At 35.5% G+C, this 23,064-nt stretch overlaps 1 protein-coding gene across 1 annotated transcript in view; it reads right to left on the reverse strand.

The window, feature by feature from the left end:
• LOC145687887 (UDP-N-acetylhexosamine pyrophosphorylase-like) overlaps positions 1-11,169 on the reverse strand; it is a 124,280-nt gene extending 113,111 nt beyond the window's left edge. The window contains exon 1 of the mRNA XM_081761406.1: positions 11,107-11,169. Within this exon, the coding sequence (XP_081617532.1) occupies positions 11,107-11,154 (48 nt within the window). The 5' untranslated portion in view covers positions 11,155-11,169. The remainder of the gene's footprint in view (positions 1-11,106) is intronic.
• Positions 11,170-23,064: the final 11,895 nt, after the last annotated feature.

The following is a 23,064-nucleotide window of genomic DNA, read 5'->3' on the forward strand; positions in this document are numbered from 1 at the left end:
GTAGATTAGATTGTGTGAACAGAATTTCAAAGAAATAGTTTAATCTAACTCTTGAGTTTGACACCTTACAAATTGTCTTCAAATGCTGTTAAGATAAAAATGACAAAAATATGTATTACAAGCAAAAAAGCTGTTTGATTAAACACTCTAGTAGTGCGTAAGAAGTAATTAATTAATTGTTTTGACTCTTGTTAAACTCCATTTTTGCGTGAAATCGACAAAATATGCACTGCTGATATTCCAAAAGAAATTAATGTATCTGTTATGACGAAAAATGTCATAATTATGGTCTTCGTTACATTTACGGCAATTGCACAGTATTTGTCATATAAATGTGTTTAATTTGTTTGCTAATTCATTCATATATTTCTCCTTGACATTTTTCGGGGTGATTATTCTTGATTTTCCCTTAAAAAATGTGTCACTAGGGGTAGAAAAGAACAATTTTAGATGTTATTAAGAAGAGGAAGAGAAACTGTTTGGGACATTCGCTAGGAAGGAACTGTACCATGAGGGAAGTGCTAGAAGATATGGTGGCAGGAAAGAGAGGGAGGGGGAGAAGGAGGCCACAATTAATGCAAGATATCAAAGCAGAGAAATCGTACCTGTGGCCAAAGAGGTTAGCGAAAGACCGTGAAGTATGGAAGCTTCTCACTTGCGCAAGTGTTTTGCCAATAATGGCGGAATACCTATGATGATGATGATGATGAATGTGGAAGTCGAAGGGAAAAATATTTTTGTTTTCACACAGGAAAAAAAAACTGTGGTCTGCTTGTAGAATTAGTAAAAAAAAATCTGAACATGCATGTATTATACCATGTTCCGCTTCTTTCCTTGTTTCATTATATCAAGTATTTGGTCGTTTACTTCTGTATGTGTTGAATGTTAAATTTTACACACTTGAGGTTAATGTTGAAAGTACACGGTAAAGATTTTAGCTTATACATTGTTAATTATTAGGTCTTAGAATATTCTTTTTACAATTAAAAGATTATGTGATTCCTGGTGGAACATCGTTTGATACCACAAACGCAATTTATATGTTTTAATAGTTTTCTTTCAGTTCCCTTATTTTGGGGAGAATCAATGAAAACCCTTAAATCGCCTTATCCTGATTTCATTTTTCACTTAAAGTAGCTTCCGTATTCACTATATATGCTGACATAGATGTAATACGTACTAATTTTGAAAGGATACACCGAGAAAATACTATGTGGCGCACGTAAAAGCGTAAGTTACATGTGTAAATCCTGTAGATTTTGGACTTAAAATGTCAACGTTAACAAACAGCAAACGTTACCTGAGAAAACTATATTTTATACGTACTTCCCGTATAAGCGTTCCAAATAAACGAACTTTGCGTACGAACGAAAAAAAAACTGTATATAGGTGGTCAGAACCTCACATACAGATGGACGTATGTAACATATAGCTGACGTATGTAACATACGTATATGTATGTAATATACGGAAGACTGTTAGATGTCATACATCCTGCAATGGCATGATGTAACATCTAAGCGGGAAAAGTATGTGGCATATGGATAACGTATGCTTAGTACTGATCTCCGTAGTAAACACAAGGATTCCATATATTTGTACAACATACCACTGTCCGGATAACGGATTTTTCTCAGTGCATGGTAGTAGACCTTATCTACTTATATAAGCGTATGAAACATTATTGATTTTGGGTTTAGCATCCTATTCAGCAGCGAGGCTACATGAGACGAAGACCTACAGCTTAACGTGGGATCCGACCCATATGAGCTCCCGCCAGGAGTCGGACTCGGGTTACCCATGTCAAAGGCGTATTAAGCATTATATTGTGTAAGCATACGGTTCCCATGTTATGAACGGTCGAATTTTGCGTCAAATTTTCGAAAGCAAAAACCCATACAGCAAACTCACCCGATGGAGATCATACTTAACATGATGGTAGAACTCGAGCTGCTTTATAAACGTGTGAAATGTTATATTATACAGGTTTACGGTTCCGGAGTTATGGATGGTAAAATTTTTGCGTGATAATTTCAAAAACAAAAACACATAAAAATGTAAATGACCCAATCGGGATCAAAATTTGGTATATTTTTGACTTTGACCTGCTATATAAGCGTGTAAAATATTATGTTGTAGAGGCTTGTGGTTCTACAGTTATTCACAATCAAATTTCGAAACCACTGGACATAAGAAAAAGCATAAGAAATAGCAGCAATAGAAATAGAAATAGAAGTAACAGTTAACGGTTAGTATGGGACAAAGAAAATAAAAGTCTAATGAAGGACGATTTTTTTTACGACTATGCGTATTTTACTTGTTACAAAAAGTATATTCGGTAGACAGTGACGTATTTAGGGAGGACTATCGAGCTCAAGGCCTCCCGAACGAAATTTGTTAGTTTTTCATATCATTTCTAAGAATTTCATTGACTTTCAATTTTCTTATGCTCCTTATTTTGAAATAATACTAAATTTGTCAAATTTCATTCCATGTAAGAACTACGTCCTTTTGTTCTTTCTCTCGTCCTTTCTACTTTTCTGTTTCTTTCTCTTAGTTGTTTCTTTTTCTTCTCCTATCATACTTTCGACCGTTGTTAGTTGTGATTCGAAGTCGGCCGTTGTCAGTAACACCAAAACTAAGAGTAGCTGATAAGCGAAACTGGTGTTCCACACCAACTTGCACGGATATCAACATAACAGGACTTTAGCTATTATAGCAAAGCAATATTTAGTGTACATTGTTTAGTTATAAAGAAAGGTAAATGTTTGAATTAAAGAAAATCAAGAGGGGGGGGGGGATAAGTAGCCCGGGGAGTTGGATAGGCCAAGAGGATGCTTGCTTTTACTTCTATGAGTAGAATAAAAGGTTAGATTTACTGCTAATTTTTTGTGTGTATCATATCACACAAGATTCACCAATCCGCAATTCTTGCCATTAAAACTTCAATTTATGCATAAATTATAATATATATTTAATTCTCAAACTTATGTGGGCAATTGCTCCCTGCTTCTCTGTGTTGTGCATAACCTCCCCCCGAAACAAAATCCAAAATACGCCACTGACGGTAAATTAACAGTCCTTTCCAAGTAAGTCTCATTTATCACTCAAAGTAACAGACATCAGTTTTACTGTTGTTAATAGTGAAATGTTAAAACATAACGCGACAAAGAAGTGTCTATTTTTAATTTATTTTTTGAAACTTAAGAGATTATCAGAGAATACATCAACCTAGACCTATTTCATTGTAACGTTTTCAAACTTATTTCGAGTGATTATTCGTAGGGTTTTACATTTTATTATTAGCTTCACCTTAGTAATGACGTATTTTTGGGCCTGATTTTATTAGCCACAAATGTTTCTAGCGTCATAGAAATTAGTTCTTGTGGATTTCCTCAAAACCTGACGCATGATTATTTACCCTGAAACATGTGTTTTAGTTAAACTTTATTAGATCTATCTTTTAGAAGGTACATTCGCGAAGTGTCCCCTCGGGATTCGTGTAAAATTGATTCACATGCAAAATTCTCCGCGGACCAATATGTATTGTACTCATTTTAGCGGTCTATATCGGTAATTTGCATATTAATGGGCCTCCACATAGCCGTAATTCAATCACACACTACTATAACACTCGGACAAAAAATTGCATTTAGTTTCTTTAGATGCCACTGGACATGAATGTGGGCATATGCAAAACAAATTGGATGAAACACTGCTTTTCTGGCACATGGTACCCACCCCGACCCCCATCTTGAATCCACCATATTGGATTCAACTTTTGTTTTTGTCAAATGGGAATAAATGTAATACATCAAATTCATGTACAATTTTCTCGGAAATTTACTGGTGTAGTGAATTTTACCGTAGCTTGTACGTTTGGAAGGTATTGCATCTTAAATCCCTCCAAGATTGCGGCCAGGGTGGCGGATCCTTGACCCTCAGGTATACACTGGATAAAATGGACTTCAATCCTGTTTTACACTGGATAAAGCGGCAAACTATGATTTAGCCCTTCCCTTGATCATATCCTGGATCCGCCCCTCTATATATATATATATAAAGTTTCCTAAGTCAATTCATGCCCAATGTGAGTTAGCACTATTCCGACGCTGCGACAATTCCATATGTTTGGTTATATATTGCTATGTCATTCGTTTGTGCAGACAAATTAGCTATAGTTAAACTGTAGCCACTGTAAAGGATACTGAGGGTTTAGGAAACACAAAGGTAAAAAGAAATTATTCATAGCTGGAGTTCCATTCCATGCAACAGTCCAGTGCTCCCGTTTCCATTTGGTGTTCATTTCACTTTCTAATTTCATAACAATACTCTCACACTGTTGATACCTGAAGAGATTTTATTTGATGGAGGCAGTGTTCATCGTTAACTGGTCTTTATTTCAATTCCCCGAATTATGTTCTTTATAATGAAGATGATGGTAAATGCAAGTAAAGCTGAAACGTTGAAAGATATAATTAGTCGAATGTAATGTAGTAGAAGGAAATGAGAACCCTCGAGGAAACCCGAAGAATTCTTGATCTGTGTTGGATAAAATCATGAATTTCAACCACCTTACATAATTGAAAATTAAGTTTCATTCAGCGTTCTAGCAACACATCAAGTTGAGTTAACCCTAGAAAGGCAAACTTCACTATCAACCCATTAAAGGTAAACATACGTAATATTTACGTACACACTAAATAATGATTAATAAATATACGATTCATATAGAAACTCTTATTGTTGGTTTTCTCAAGGTTCCAAAATTGAAGTTTTATTGTTTAGATAGTATTACAGCACAACTATTATCCGGGGCCGTAATTTGTGGGGGCAGGAGTGACAACTGCAACCTAGGGAAGCTCCCCGCGGTTTCGGAGGCACCATTTCAAGAAAAAGTTTGCTAACTTCATATACAGTACGAACATGAAATTATAAATGAAGCATCAAACAGGTTCGCTACATTACATAAACAAAACAGCACACAAAAGGTAAATAAAACAAAAATGAGTCGTGAGCCCATTTCAGTAAACAAATATTTACTATTAGGGACCCTAGAAATAATATTTATTCGTATGGCTTTGAGATTTGTCAATATTGTCACCTTAATTAATTTTCATGTATGGAACGGGCCTAAGTAAGTAATGGCCCCGCAGATCTTGCCGTTTGGGAGGGCCCACAGGCTCCAGGGGCCCATAAAGAGTAAGAGAAAATGGAAAGAGAGGGGGCACAAGAATTAGAAAAGCAACTTTTTCTAGGAGGCCCAAATACACATATTAATGCTTGCCCCCTGCCCCCCCCCCGTAAAATCTAAGTTACGGCGCTGCTATTATCCTAAATCTTTTAGAAGTACATAGAAAGAAAGCAAAATAAACATTATTAACACTTAAGAACAAACTCTGAGAAAGTCTAGATATATCACTGATTATTTTTGTTATTAGGAAATATTGAATTCATATTGAATAGTTCTTTCACATTATATGTCAGATTGGTTCGCAAATCACACACAGTTATAACACATTTTGATCTGATGTTCACCACATACTGGCTTATTGCAGTTATAGCAGTGTTCCTTCTTGGGATCTTCCCACTTGAATCTGTCATTGGATTTGTGTTCCAGGGACCATCCTTTCTTAGCAATTCACTAACACCACTAATTTTCACTTGCCTTTCATTAAATGGAAGTTCATTTGCCTTCTCATCTCTAAAATATACTGCTCTCTCTGTCTGATTTTATCCAGATCCCTCTCTTGAATGCGTGGCGAGACTGCTGTTTTCGTTTTTACTACATGTGGAAACTTTCCGCTTCTTTGGTTGGATTTGAGGTTTAACATTCAACAGTTCGAATTCCTGACACAAAATGTTGTTCGACATCATTTTCACTGGGGTAGTAATCTGGATCTTTGTCGGAGTCATCTGCTTCTTCTTCTGATCTCACATCAAATTCAGCATTATCTTCCTCCATTTCTGAATTTGAGGTTCCTCTAATATCCGTAAAATAGCTTCCTCGCTATTTATTGCACCACACTCGTCCATTTTTGTAATAATAATTAAATATTTACGAATGACAATAGTCCATTGATGGTAAACATACGTAAAAAATGCGTGCAAGAAAACTAACACTAAAGGTAAACACACGCTAAACTTACGTATAAGATTTTACGTTAAAAGGTAAACATACGCCAAATTTACGTATAAGTTTCTACACTCAATCGTTTGGCACAGCCAACATAACACCTAACGAAGTAATTAACGTCGGAACTTCAAGCCAACTAACCCGGGATAGCATATCTAGAGGTTTGTATTTCTACACAAAGTTTCTGCTACGTCACACCAGTGTTTCCAACTCGTATACGTAAAATTTACGTAGTTTACCTTTCTAGGGTTAAGTAAAAATTGTTCTGATACTGAGGCCAACGTTGATAGGTTATAAGAACTTTTGAGGGTAAGGTTGAATGATGTTGAGATGTTTTTAACAGTTTGCTTGTGGAAGATGTGTGATTGTAGAGGAAATGTCCATTTTCGTTGTGGGCACGATGATTCTCTATCACAGGGGGCATGGTGGCTCAGTGGAAGATTTATTATCTCTTAAGTGTGGGGTTCTTGGTTCGATTCCCAGTCAAGTAACTTTGTGGTGGACAACATCGTGTCCGTGGGTTTTTTTCGGGGTACTCCCACTTTCTCATTCCACAAATTCGTCCATCATTATTAACTTGCTTCCATCATCATCTCCCTTAACCTAAAGGGCATAACTGTGGGACGTTAAACTGAAAGATTTCATTTCATTTCATCTTTTTTTCTCTATTACAATGCTCACACGGCCAAACCAGGCGTTAAGAGTCCCTATCACTGCGAAATTAAAATACCGCTAATTTTACAGTAGTTATGTGATATCTTTAAATAGATAAAAGATAATCGAAAAGTGGATCAAGACCTCCCTAGACGATGTTATTTTGCATGAGGTATCGTTATCACGAATCACCTAGTAACTTTCCGTTTGCAGTTATTTAGAAACGCAAAAATAAATGCCGATTTTCTAAATATCTGGAAATCAAAAGAAAGTTAAATAAGTCATGATAACGGTATCTCACGCAGAATAATATTGTCTAGGGAGGTCTTGTTCCACTTTTTGATTATCTTTTATCTATTTAAAGATATCTCATAATTAATGTAAAATTAACGGTATTTTAATTTCGCAGTGATGAGGCCTCTTAAAAGTTGGATGCGTTTTTTGTTCCCTTAGCCGTTATTTTTATCCGGCTATTTGGATATCCGATCCGGCTATCCAAATAAGTCATGATAACCCATTTTCTCTTATAGTTCGTTTCATTAAACCGAAGTGCGGTTCGTATATATAGAATGCCTCCTTCTACATGTGGTGGCTCGTGCCATAAAGAACTCATCATCCGAGAGATCTTGAGGGATCCCCTTTCCCGATAACTAAGTGGCCGACCAGAACCTTCGATTCAAACAATTGACAGTGGCTTGTCAACTCCACATGTACTTTTAGCCATCACTGTTCCAAATGCTGTTCTCTAAGTTAGTACTTGATTTCCTGTTCCCAACACCAATTTCCTTGTCCTTACATTGCCTGACGTCTGTTTCATACTAGCCATAATATTGGAAGGAAAGAACAGACATAGTAATGTTAAAAAGTTTCAACCTCGCAAATGCGGTCAAAAGAGGGATGTAGGGGGAGAAACTTGAAAGAAATTTGCCGAACTGCACTTTTGTTGAATGAACGCACTATACCTTCACGATAGCTTTGCTAGTGATCACAAGCGATAGTTGCTTTTAGTTGAAGCATTTTCAACCCTGATGTGAGCATAGTACTACGGTTGAAGCATGAAGTTAATTCTATTGATTCGATGCCACTTTTCCAGCATGTGGCTAATCTATATATTAAAATGCTAGGTCTATACGTTTGTAGTCAAGAAAAGTTTATATGTATGTGGCCAATTTTTTTAACAATGGTATCTTGGAAATCACAAGCTCTAGAAAGACGCCGTTTTCACTGATCGATTTCAAAATTTGCGTAGATTGTTCAGTTCTAATTGAATATTTTTTAAAATAGGCGTTGTTTCTTTATTACATTTTTTAAGGGGCACAATAGAAGTGTTGAAGTTTTAAAAATAAAGCATCATATTCTACTAGTCATACATTCCAACACCACATATTTGTATACGGAGTTAGTATATTTCTCCAGCGTTTGTCTCATGGACAAATGGTAATGATAAATGAGGGATAAACATTTCTCCATTCTAAGATGAATCTCTATTGTTTGGAGTGTTTTGCCCAATGAACATCATATATCACTGACATTATAATTAAGTGTGTGTGTAATGTATTTACTTATTACATACTACATGCAAGAAGAAAGAAAACACTGATTATACATGAATTAGAAACTCCAACCGGAAGTAGGTTCAAATCTTGCAAACGGTGCGAGATATTGAAAAAAAAAACTCCCCTTTATGATACCCCTTGCCGATTTTTATCAAGATATTTTTCACTTGTATCTGTAAAGAGACATGTACAGATGTTGTGGGGAATGACAAGGAGATTTATGCTCATATGTTAATGATGCACTGTGTAGAGAGCGCAGGTTCAGGTTCACTGTGTTCACGAAAATTTTCCTAAACAGCGAAAAGTTGGTTACGTATATACAAACTTTACAATGAAATTCATTTTATTTCATACAGTTTGCTATTAAGAATGCCCCACGGTATTCAAGCGTTATGCAACGGGTTTAATAAAGTTCTCCTCCAGGAAGAGTTTGTAGTTGAATTGTTTTTATGTTGAAGCCCTATTTGTTTACTGTAAACGAGTAATTATTTTTAAAGCCTTGTATAACCTTGAGAGAAATGCACAACATAGTAAAGTTACTTAACTGAATTAGTTATATTTTCTTCTCATTACCATCACCATATCTTAGCTGGAAAAGCTGGAAAATCAACCTAAAGTGAAAGTTATTTCTCAAAACATTTGCTGTGTTCAAGCTGGGTACTTCATTCATTTCAAGGTCTTTACAAACAAAATAAGAGAGGAAAACACAAACACGTTTAGTGCGAAGCCAATAAACTCAGGAATAACAATGGCTCATATTTCTCAGCAGAACATTCGGCAGGTGTCTTTGTCATTGTATACTTGATATGGAGGCTGTGGGCAATGCAAACATCTTAAAGACGATGAAAAATTGTTTGCTTCTGCTGGTCAACGGCCAAGCAGAACATTTCCCTGATCATCAAAAGGTGGGTGGTTGGATACACATGCAAATCGTATTATTTACGAGTTCATAACCTTTTTCCATATGAATGCATAGTTGGAAGTTTAGAATACCGTTAGAATGAGTGAATGAGCTACGATAGTTTAAATTTCGTCATAAATTAAAAAAAACTTTTTCTCTCAGACTTCAATTACTTATACACTAATTGGGGCTCCGTTGTTTAATGGGTTAAATTTCTATCATTTTATGTAAGAGATTGGAGCCTGATATTATGTGGTTTGGATCATACATTAAACTGTAGGCTTGTGTTTTATATAGCCTCGATATTGAAAGCAGTACTAAGCTTGAAATATACATGTACGAACAATACTAATTATTTATTTAATTGTTGCTTAATATGGAAACTAAGGAATTTAGTAGCTGAACGTGCGCTCTCTACACAGCGCACACAAAATCTCTACATGTCCTTTACAGACACAGGGGAAAGACGTCGTGATAAAAAAAAAAAAAAAATCGGCAAGGGGTATCATAAAGGGGGGATTTTTTTTCGATTATTTTTTCTCAATATCTCGCACCTTTTGCAAGATTGAGGCTACTTCCGGTTGGAGTTTCTAATTCATGTATGATCAGTGTTTTCTTTCTTCTTGCACGCAGTATGTAATAAGCAAATACATTACATACACAATTAATTATAATGGCAGTTATATACGATGTTCATTGGGTAAATCGTTCCAAACAATGAAGATTCATCTTAGCCTGGAGAAATGGTTATCCTTCGTTTTTCGTTATCATTTGTCCATGAAACGAACGCCTGAGATAGATACAACTTCTGTATGCAACTATGTGGTGCTGGAATGTATAACTCACATATGATACTTGTTTAAAATTTCAACACTTCCAGTGTACCCCTAAAAAATGTAATAAAGAAATAGCGGACAAGTTTTTTTAATATTCAATTAGAACTGGACAATATACACAAAATTTGGAATCAACCAGCGAAAACGGTACGTTTCTAGCGCTTGTGGTCTTTCGAAATATCATTGTCGAAAGGATTGGAGACAAAACACAAAAACTTTTCTTTGGAGAGAAACATATAAACCATTGATTTTACCTGGTAGACAGCGATTTTGCATACTTTGTGTGCATAGGTATAGGAGCCGGATTCCATTTCAAGACCAAAGTTTGTCATGAGTTATGCGGTTTTAAAATTGATACATTTTTTTTTTATTTTTTCCTGGCTGATTATTTCATTGCCACTGTAGCTACATATGGCGCGTCCTCAGATTGCAGGGAGAAAACCTCTAGATATGAAGGTTAGGTGCGAATATATCGAATAAGCAGTCATTTTTTGATTAACATCTACTACTAATTATCTTTATAAATTGGAAGAAAGACATCACTCCAGGCCGGTTACCATAGCGACGATCATGGATTCTTTCTAAATAAACACATATTGGCTAAATAAACACATAAATAAGAACATTAAAAATTCTCCGTGGATATAAAGTTTGTATTGATCATAATAAGAGCGAATGGCACTACGATAATCCATTACTTCTGCTTTCTAGTATTAAGAAAAGAAACAAAGTTCCAAAAATGGTTACGCGTTATAAATCAGATATGTTTAGTTAGAAGCAAAATTGATGATCACTTCAAGCAGGAAGCAGGATATAGCACATGAACCCTTTCTCAGAGTCTTGTAGTACTGTAACAATATTTAGGGGCGAGATACCTTCGTATGCATTAAAATCTCTAGAAAAAGGCTGGAACAAATATAAAGACGCAGTAGGTAAGTGGCTCAATGCCTATGTAAAGTGATAGCTTGTAACAACAACAAAAAAAAAAAAAAAAAAAGTTGAGATTTGTTTTTTGGCACTCACCGTCACGCAAACTCGGGGCTTAAAAGGAGTGAAAAAGAGTATTCCCATGTCGAAGGGCCTTCTCCAAACATGTCTTGAATGATAAGTCCAAGAATCTCTGGCGTACTGCCTTAATGAGTGTTTTGACCCTGGCTCTTCTGCACTGCCTGAAGGGAAGGACTTCGTAGTTGCATTAGATGCCATCAGACAGTGACCTGCTGCCGCTGCTTAAGCAAACATACAATTCTGTAGACACCTCACGAGGCGTTGAACTTCTCAGAAGAACAACAAAAAAGAGGGACTTCAAGTGAAAGTTACATACTTTTTTTTCTCCCTTTTTTTTATTTGAGAGAATTTTCTTTTTTAGAGATCTCATCACATATCATGAATTAAATAAAAATAACTTTCTGGTGGTCAGTGATGATGAATTTAATATCAGTATATATTTTTTACCTTTAATACGAGATTTCCAGAAGAAGTAACTTAATTTCATATATTATCAACGTATTATATGTTAATTTAGAGTCTATTTTTTTATTTAATGTCACTAAAAGATCAGTCGGAGAGGCAATAAAATTATATCTATATTTAACATTGTTAACAGTGCTTCTTAGGAATTCCCCGTACCGCTTGCACTGTAATACAAAATGTAAAAAGTTGAATTCAAGATATTCCACTTATATTGGCTACTAATATGAGGATTGGTCACGCAAGTGTTACTGCTCCAACAAAATAGCTACTTCCGTCTTATTTACCTTCCATTTCCAAACGACAAATTTTTAGTCGATATCATGTACAGAGGTTTGTCCAAATTGCCTTGATTGCTTGAAGCATAAACATGAATACATAAGTTCGTAGTTTATTCTCCATGAGCACTAACAGATGTATAAGCATGGCCTCCAGCTAGTAAAGAAAATAGCCAACCTTGATTTTTTTCTTAACTAAGGTATTGCTTGTAATTATGCAGTCTAATTGCATGCTTTCTGACGGGGATTGAAAGCTGTAAATATATTATCATAGTTTTATAGCCTATAAAACAGAATAATATTCAGGTCATGTCTTGGTTGATGATGTCAAACTATTAAAATATTTCTAGACTTTTTTTTTTAAAAAAAAAGTATTCTGACAGCGTTCCTCAAACTTTTTTTCAGTAGGGGACCACTTTTGAAAAATGAAAATGAAATGAAAGCTTTTAGTTTTACGTCCCACGGTTATGCCGTGTAGGTTAAAGGGGACGGTGCTAATGAGAAATGAATGAAATGGTGTAATGAAGAAAGTGAGAGGAAACGAGAGAGAGAACCCCAAGGAAACTCATGAACACGGTGTTTGTACACCTCTAAGTTCACTTGGGTTGAGCTGGGATCAAACCAGGGACCCCAGGCACGGGACCACTTTTATTAGTAAGAATATTCTAGAAGCCATCCCAATCTTGACCACCATTGAAGCAAATTTATATATATATATATATATATATATATATATATATATATATATATATATATATATATATATATATATATATATATATATATATATATATATATATATTTGAACATACTTTTGTTTTTAAAATAATTCTAATTAAAATTTCCTAACTTTTATATAAGTATTAATAGAAGAAAATACACATTATCTTCTAAAGTATACGAGGTGTGTTCAAAAACTATCGAACCTCATTTTTTCCCGCGTAAACCAATGAAGCGCAGGAGACTTTCTTCAGTGTAGATGAAGAGGAGACACTCATTCGCAGTCGTAGTGAGCGTTCGTCGGATTTCGGTTTTGTGAAAAGACAAGAAAAAACTTGAGCAGGAATATTACATAAAATTTTGCCAAAGGCTTGGGGATACCCAAGCAGAAACCATTTGCAAGATTCAACAGGCTTTTGGGGACGATGGTATGAGCACCACACGTATAAAGAAGTGGTACAACCGCTTCAAAGATGGACGCACATCAGTGGACAGTGAACCACTTTCAGGTAGCCCCTCAACAGTCCGCAATGATAATGTCGTTGAGCAAGTGCAGACTGAGGTCTTGCAGGAGAGTCGTATCACAATCCGAGAATTTGCGAACGATATAGGAGGGATAAGCATCGGATCGGTACATTCAATTTTGAACAAGAATTTGGGCATGAGGAGAGTGTCCATGAAATTTGTACCGAAGCTGCTAACAATGGAGTCCATTCTGCGCATTTTATTCAGGCTTTCATTGCTAAATACAACATTCTTATGTATCGTCAGGCTTCCTACTCATCCGACATGGCTCCGTGTGACCTTAGGTTATTTCTCAAGCTTAAAATGCCACTAAAAGGATCTGATTTGAGTCAAAAGAAGATATCGTGAGGAATGCGACGGAACGGTTACTCACTATTTCAAAATCTCGTTCAGAGCTGTTTCCAACAATGGCGGGAGCGCTGGGAGAAGTGTGTGCATTACCAAGGAGATTACTTTGAAGAGGATTAGTGTTTCCGATATCCAAATCAATATACGTAGTTTTGCCAAACGTTCGATACTTTAGGAACACACCTCGTATAATTGAGCTCTATCAAGAATATTTTATAATGTATCCATATTAGCCTACGGCTAGCTGAGGACTTTGCCCCAGACCCCCGAATTTGCTCGCCTTAGGCATCGCATACTTGATATTCTAGCACTTGGTTCCTTTCTTCGCACAGCAAGAATACGTTTATGGGATTCGTCTTCTTTGCGAAAAATTTAAATCTCATTCCTGCTTAGAATATACATTTCAATGAAAGTGAAATGTTAAAAACCCACGCCGGTGCAAGTGCTGTGTTCAAAGGTTCATTTCAAACAGTTCATTCGTTAATCCATGATGATGAGGCTGATAATCTCCAAGTCTTTTTTTTTCTTTTTTTGTATATTTTGTAATAAAATAGAAACAGCCCCTACTCTCGTTAAAAGTGGAATTACTGGAAACGCTGTGGCGGAATTTCTTGAAAAGCTGTGAAGCATGTTCACTTGTTTTGAATAACATGCTTATATAGCAAATTTAAATATCCCTAACATGCAGTGTTCGAGATGGGAAAAAAAGCAGAGGCGGTATGTTTTATTATGATTTTGACTCAACATACCTGTTATTTAAATATTGTCTTGATCACTGAAAAAACAGAGACGGTATGTACTAATTACTGAAAAACCAGAGGCGGTATGGCATACCACCGCATACCGTCTCACTTCGATCACTGCTAACATGTCTTTAATCTCAAGGGATTTCGAGACAATGTCATCTTACTATAACAATTGTAATCGCCACACTTTTCCTTCCAATCTTTGTTTTTCTTCCCTTCCAATGGAAACAAAAAAAAAAAAAAAAAGCGCTACGCTGAAACACATCTTTAATTATATTAAATGAAAAATCTTAACACCAAACTTCATGTTTCTAACCTTAAAGGATTCCGAGATAAAGCCATTCAATTATAACAACTGTACCCTCACTCTTTTTTTTCTATCCTTCTAGTGAAAATATCAAAAAAGTGATTTGACACGTATTAATTATTTTAAATGCAATGTCCATATGTTAAATTTTATGTTTCTACCCTTCAGAGATTTGGAGTTATGGGCATTTTACTATGATAATTGTCACCTCTATCTCCCTCCTTCTCATCAAATTTCCAAAAAATCGTTCCTTTACATCACAAATAATAATATGTACTGTCAAAATTTCAAGTTTCTAGTCTAAGTGGTTTGGCCTGGAAGTTGGAAATTGGCCTAGAGATTGGGGGACTCCAGTCGGGACTTCTTTTATATTTATTTATTTAGTCTTAGTTTACATGGCGAAGTTAAGGCTAATCATGCCTTGTCTCCCACAGATAACCCATTTACATTTTATAATATTTAACCTTATTAAATTATAAAATCTATTATTTATATAATCCAAGCCACACAGCAGCGCTGACTCAGGAAAAGCGTTCACTTCTGGTGCATGGGGTCCTTGGTTCGATCCCAGATCGCGCCAAGTGAACTTTGTGGTGGACAAATAGCATGTGCGTGGGTTTTCTTGGGGTTCTTTTGTTTCCTCCCACTTTCTTTATTCCACAATTCCATTCGTTTCTCATCATCAGCGTCTCCTTTAGCCTACCCGGCATAAACGTAGCACGTAAATCTCAAAGATTTCATTTTATAATCCAAACCTGTTTAAGATTCTCAGCTGTAATGTGCGACAAGCTATTCCCTTATAGTTTCTTTCTTTTTTGGGAAGGCGGGGCTAATATTCAATCTGAGATGGCCACAAGAGCATAACACGAGGTTCACTTGTGATCCGTGGTCTAAAGTTTGAGAAATACAGTTCTATGATATATATTTCTCCTGATATAAACATAAAGGTAGTAACGCATCCTTCAATTTTAATCTTATGATGTTACGTCCTCGATTCCCAACGAGGAGATTTCATTTCTAAGAAAGATACTAACATTCAACATACAAAAACCACTTTGTCAAAAGTGACAGAAGAGATAAAACAGTTAATTCAGCAGATTAATCAACCATCTTTATTGAAAGATAACTGTCATTATGAATATATATTGATTCTATTTTTAATTTCTGATTTCCCGAAAGATAACACTAGCTATATTATTTTTTTTAACTTTTTTGGTGACGATTTGAATTAAAACATTTCAGTTACCGTGTAACTTGACTTATATCTTAATAATAATAAAATAGAACATTTTATGTATTCACTATAATGAATAGATTACGTCTAAGAGTACCTAAATCTAAAAAATTTCCAGACAAAATTGAATACTTAGCACTAAAAAGACATAAGCATTTCTAAGGATTAAATTCTACTTCCGACAAATGTAAACATTAAATAGTAATGAAGGAAATCAAATCTTAATTACTGGTGTACGTCACAACAATAGATCTCAATCACTACAATAGATGTTGAAGAATATTTTTGGATGAAAACATTTAATATATTCCAATCAAAAATTTTCTTGTAGACTTAATATATGGAAAACTACATATTGTGTAGCAAAACCCAAACTATCACTTAACTCAGTATGATGTGCTTATTACGTTAAAAAAAAGAAAGAAAAAAAAGAAAAAGAAAAACTCGATTTAGACGCCGTTCAAAAATTTTGTGGCCCCTGATCCAAAAGATCCAATATATTTCAATCAAAAATATTTTTGTACGCCTTATATCTGTAGAAATAAGTATAGTGTAGCTAAACCCAAACTATTATTTAACTCGGTATGATGTGCTTATTTCGTAAAAAGGATACGAAAACTCGAGGCCCGTTAAAAAATATACGGAAAGGATACGTTAAAAAATTTTATGGCCCCTGGTTCAAAAATAATCATTGACCAAGATCGCAATCTATTGATCCATTTTTTCCCTAAAATTCTTGTTTTAATTATTTCTCTCTCTGCTATTTTGAAAAACATTGACACCTATTTCATTTCGACCAAATCAACCTGAGTGTGCACATGTCTGACTACAAAAATACATGTTAATATAATGTAAGGCATTAGATGATGATTTAAAAGATGTATTTTAAATTGCCAACTAATGCCTTACAAACTTATAATCTATTATCCTGCAGTAGGGGATTTGTTAGCATTGGTAACGGAGTTAATCATGTGAAATGTACAGTGAAAAATAATTATGTATTTCACGTTTTAATGATATTTATGGTAAATATATACACCTTTACTTTACAGGCATGGTAACCGTAGCAACACAAGGATAATAAGAACTCAAGTAGCTCCCGCTGCAGCGCCTTTGGTACCCTAACCCTCGGTTCTACGCGCATGCCTCTGCTTACTGTTGCTCATGTCTCCTTCCCACTCGACGGTGAATCATTAAACAAATCTCCCGCTATAATTATATTAGAACACATATGCTTGAAGTACAAAGTGATGGTTTGCATGTACACTCATGTCCAAAATTATTGTCGCATATCTATAACAGTCTTCTTGTAAGAATATAACTTGATAATGATTTTGCAGGTGACTTTTAATACTGATACAATGTGTAGAATTGGGAAACGTATATTTGTGGTAAATTTCATAGGAAAAGAATTATAGAAACGAAAATTAGAATGAGTAAAACAAAATGTTGCTAAATGGACAAGAACATTTGGTTTTCGTTTTATTGTTCTTATTTACTGCTCTTTTGACATGAAATTTGCCACATACATGTCTTTGCCGACTATATAGGCCTACATACTAACATTATGAAAAATACCGGGTGAATTCGTTATCAAATTATATTCCTAGAAAAGCATATTTATAGGCATGCGACAATAATTTTGGACATAAGTGTACATAACTGTGATGAGTCCACCACCTTCAGCCATAGCAGTGTTTTATAATCTGTCATACTAGGTGAGGAGTTTTGCAAAAGAAACAAACATGTAAAATGTTGTGTTTGTAGTCATGTATGTGGTTGGTCCCGTCAACTTCATTTGTACCAAATAGGCGCTGTGTCATGTCACCGATTCAAATCTTCTGCAAAGGGAGCTACAGATAATTATTTTTAAAAAATCGGTATGAAGAGTTATTTCTTATCATTTCCTTAAACATAACCTCGCGTCACTGTTCAACGTTCTCTAAACAATATTATATCCAATACTAGCATTAGCATCGATTAATCGCTTCGCTTGGTTAAAATGAAAATTTAAATGCACAACTCCGTATTTCATGTGTTTGGTACCCGTGAAATATGCTGTTTTCGTTTTCAGTGGCATCGATTTAAACGACATCGGAAAGATCGGTTCATTTCAGCGACCCCAAAAACTATAGATTCAACAGAAATATCCGTCATTTTCTATCATTTATAAATGCTCCTCCTCCTCCTTCCTCCTCTAAGTTGCACCGTCAAAGAGATGTAATAAAACCATCTCAGGCCTCAACCTCATCTATGATGAAAATTTCATCAAGATCGCTAAGATGGTTGAAGAGTAATGAATTCAGAAAGACAGTTACTTTCATTTTTATTTTATTTTTAAATATATCCTCCCCCTCCCCTGAGTTACACCGTCAAGGTGAAATTTAAAAAAAAAAAAAAAAAAACTTTTCAGTCTCGAATCTCATCTATGCAGGAAATTTAATCGAGATCGGTCGGGTGGTAAAAGAGTTAAGTTTTATTTATTTTTATATATCTTCCTCTCCACTCACCTTTCCCTAAGTTCTACCGCCAAAGTGAATGACAAAAACCATCCCAGAACCAAGCCTCATCTATGTGGAAAATTTGGTTCAAGAGTAATGAAGTCACAAAGACAGTCCTTTCATTTTTTGTTTTAAATATATATCTCCCCATCCCTCCTCTAAATTGCACCATCAAAGTAAAATGATAAAAAAAAAAAAAACATCTCAGGCCCGAACATAATCTTTGTTGAAAATTTAATCGAAATCACTTCAAGAGTTATTAAGTTTTATTTATTTTTAGATATTTATCTCCCCCTCCCCTCCACCGTCAAAGAGAAAATATAAAAATAAAAATAAAAATTTATGGATCCCGATCTCAACTATGTTGAAAATTTGATCGAGATCGGTCAAGTGGTTCAGGAGTTATTAAGTGTTATATATCCCTCTCTTTTCCCCCTCCCCGAAGTTCAACCGTCATAATAATATGATAAAAAAATACCCCATGTCAGAACCTCACCTATGTTGAAAATTTGATTGAGATCGGTCGGATGGTTCAAGAGTGATGAAGTCACAACATGAAGTATATTGAACCTGAGTCTTCCACGTCAAAGGCACGTAAGGTACCCATTTAGCCACAAGGTAGCTCATAATTCAGAAAAGGGAGAAACATGCATTTATAACCGCAATTGAAAAAAAAAAAATGAAATGAAATCTTTGAGTTTTAGGTCCCACGGTTATGCCGGTTAGGCTAAAGGATACGGTGATGATGAGAAATGAATAAAATGGTGGAATGAAGAAAGTAGGAGGAATCGGGAGAACCCCGAGGAAACCCACGCACACGGTGCTTGTCCATCTCAGAGTCCACACGGTCCGAGCTGGGATCGAACTAGGGACCCCAAGCACCGGAGATGAACTATAACCGCAATTGAATTGTTTATATTGCATTAAGAGTTTTCCAGCTTACTTGATCTAGTTGATTTTAGGAATAAATTTATAGCAACTAACGCAAAAATTTACATCCTAACTGCTTTTGAAAATTATTTACAAAAGGATGACTCTGTTCTCTGTCACGATAGAGAACATCATTAATTTTCTAACACAAAGAAATATGTTAATGAGACAAATTAATTAATAATTAGTGTAATAATATGACTTTGAGAAGAAAGATTGCAGAAAGCTTTGTTTCTAAAATATGTAAAATAGTATTTGCATTGGAAATAATACGCCTTTAAGATCGATTATGTAGTTTTATTTTTCCCATTATCACAAATTAGTTAAGATAATGTATCAATCAAGAACTTAGATATAGATAACTCAAAATGTCATGTGTTCGTCTGATGAACAGAACTGTGTCAATCCCTAACACACAATTTTATATTTAATAATGACCGTAAGGATGCAACGTCTGTAAATAAATATCATCATCATCATTACAGTTATTCTGCCATTATTGGCAGGTCACTTGCCGCATCTGCCGCTTCCATGCTCCACGATCTTCCGCTAATCTCTTCGTCTTTACGCATTATTTCTCTGTCTTGATATCGTCCATCAATTGTAGCTTTCTTCGCCCTCTTCCTCTATTTCCTGCTATCATATCTTCTAGCACGTCCCTTGTGATACAGTTCCTTATTAGCTAACGTCCGAACTAGTTTCTCTTTTCAACAATATCTAAAACTGTCAATATTTCCTCCACTGTTTCCAACACTCTCTCATTTGTTTTCCGATCGACGCAGCTAATTTTCTCCATTCTTCTCCACACTCACATTTTGAAAGCTTCTGGTCGTTTTTCATCGCTTTTCCGTAATATCCATGTTTCTGACCCATACAGTACAATACTCCACACGAACTATTTTATGAGTCTTTTTCACAATCTTTCTTCAAGTTTCCACAAAATAGTCTTTTTTCTTCTCCCTAAAGGCTTCTTTCGCCATTCCTATCCTTGCTTTTATTTCACGTTCACACTTCAAATCATCACTAATAACACTACCCAGGTATCGAAAACTTGTCACCTTTTCTATTTTCTCCGCTTCTACTTCTATATTTGACACCAACTCCTTCGTTACAATCACCATGGTTTATGTATTTCTAACAGTTATTTTCATCCCATATTCTTCACATCCCTTCCTCAAGTTTTCTAACATGTTATTGATTTTCTCTTCAAATTCTGCAACAAGCTGTAAATGAATAGACAGCCATAAAGTAGTTTGCTATCATTATGTGAAATGTGAAGACAAAGATGGTATTAGAAAGGTTATTTGGAAGTTTTTAAAGTTTAATTTTAAACCTAATTTAGTGACCGATTCTTAATTTCTGTGAATATGATGTTACTATATCCATTGTGGAAGCAATAAAGATGTAAGCGTAAAGTTTCATTGACACTTTTTTTTTTCATTTCTTAGTAAGTTCAATGCAAAACGCATTACCACAATAGCAAATTTTTAGGGCCTTATGCAGAGTCATTTTGACGTATGATTAGCGTCACACTAAAGGTCTGACTACTGTAGGAAACATATGTTAGTCAAACTCAGAACGACTCCGCATAAGGCCCTTATATCAGTGTTCGAAATGGAAAACAAACAGAGGCGGTTTGCCTTATTACGATTTTGACTCGACATACCTAGGGATGCGCACGAGACAAGATTTGTGGCTGTCTCGACTCGAAAATGTGATGTAAAAGTGATGGCTCCCGACTCGAAAAATGTACATTTTTCTATTGGAAGAGCCGTGTCTCGACACTAATTTTGTCAGGAAAATCTTGTCTTGACTCGTCTCGTGCGCATCCCTAGACATACCGGTTATCTAAATGTTGAAATACAGTGAGGGTATGATGCCTAAAAGATTGCATTTCTATTTATATAATAAACTAAAGACCATTGTAAAGCTTCTCTGTAGTTACGGGGGCATGGAGAGATTTTGGTTTCTTACTAATATCTTTCTGAAAGGAAATATATATCCCCCTATGTTGTATTGTAGAAAATTATAAACGAAAATGCTCTGAAACCGAGTTTTTATATTCACAACTTCGTGCGGAAAAACTACCGGATCCTCCACTCGACTGAGGGGTATTCCAAACCCCCGGAAGATCCGCCCCTCTCAGCAGACAACCTCTAAATCCGCACGTACTCAAAACACGACATTTACGTGTATTCAGGCAAGAACACACACACACACATAAGAAAGAAACAATTCCATATGGCACATCAAAATATAAACTAAAGCCTGTAACAAACGTCTTGGCATTTCAGCTAAACGAATAAAATGCAAGCTCTGACGCGACGTTGCCAAGTGGTAAAGGGGTGTGGCTATGGCTAAGCAGACGAGTTACAGCGCAATCGGGTGGCAGAAGATAGACGTAGATCTGTACAAAATAAACGTGACAATACCGCTGGCCTCTCATTTGCTAGCAGCATTTAAAGGGAACTTGGAGCGCCGCCTTCAAATGCCAAGATGTTTGTCACGTCGTTTAGATGAAGTCTCATTTTAAAAACAAAAGGTAAGATGAAGATAACAAAAATGTTGGTATTGTCAACTTAGAAATTATTTCTGCATAAGAAACAAAATCTTTTTACGTGCAAAGCTATTTGTCAATTATTGTGTATAAATATTGATTTATTAAAGGTATTTACAGGGTGTCTATCTGTCACGAAAGTCACGAAAATCATGAAAAAGTCACGAAATCAGAAAACGTCCATGAAAGTCAAGAAATTTAGATTTTGGGTCACGATTGTTTTTTATTCGTACAAATATAAGTACAGACGGGAAAGTTTTGTTTTATAAAACGTCAAAATTCACTACCAAAAATGTTGGTTTTCGACTTTAGACACTACCAAATTGCAAGGAAAGCACGCTTCTATCGCATGCATGAAAATTCGGCCTAATTTGAACCCAAATTCGCTCTTGAGGATGTTACGAAATTTAAAGGTTTGGTAAAGAAAAGGTCACGAAAAAATCACGAATTTTCATTTGGGAATTTTAGTAAACATCCTGTATTTAGCATCTACTCTCTGTATGTCTTAACCACTGAAAAACCAGAGGCGGTATGCCTTCATTACTGAAAAACCAGAGCCGGTATGGCATACCACCCCATACCATCTCACTTCGATCACTGCCTTAAATTTCAATGCATCGCTTTTGATTGAAGAGAAGCATTTTCTTGTTGTATTTGCAAAACCAGAAGGGAAAAAAAGAAAAGAAAAAGAAAAATCGAACTGGTTGTTCATGACATTGCTGTTTGCTTAGTGAACGAACATATTGCAACGTGATAAACTACTTTGCCTACCTGTCAAATTGACAAGGTACATCTTTGGTGATGAAACAAAAAGTGCTGACGTTTTCTACCAGAACCCTGCAGATATACACAGGCTCCTAACGCTACAACACGTGTGACTTGATTTACTGGTTAATTGGATCTTGTTTAGCTCGTAATTTTCCATTGCAATCTATCCGAAGTTTCTTGTTTGTTTTCGAATATTCACTCCTGTTTATATATACAAAAAGTAACAAAATAAAAAATGGTATATTGTTAACGAATTTTGAATACACACACTAAATAACGAAATGGTTAAAATGTTTTCCGAATTATAGATATTATTTGAAAATAAATCAAAACACATGCACAAAGATATATTACTAATTAAAGTTATTTGTCATGGGTCCTTGCCTAAAACATAAATATATTATTAAGAAAATTAATTTTAACCATCAACAAAAGGGCAGTGAGATTTGTTCCGGGTTTTCTTCATTCACACCAGGTGAATACCGAGATGGTACTTAAGATACAGGCCCTAGAACGCTTCCTTCCTTCACCACTTCCACAGGGTGTGTGATCGCCAAGGGACGTCCTCTCTCCTACATGACAGACTAAAATCGCCAT

Source organism: Thermobia domestica, chromosome 6 (assembly GCF_964235325.1).
Source record: "Thermobia domestica chromosome 6, izTheDome1.hap1.1, whole genome shotgun sequence".
NCBI classification, from domain to species: Eukaryota; Metazoa; Arthropoda; class Insecta; order Zygentoma; family Lepismatidae; genus Thermobia; species Thermobia domestica.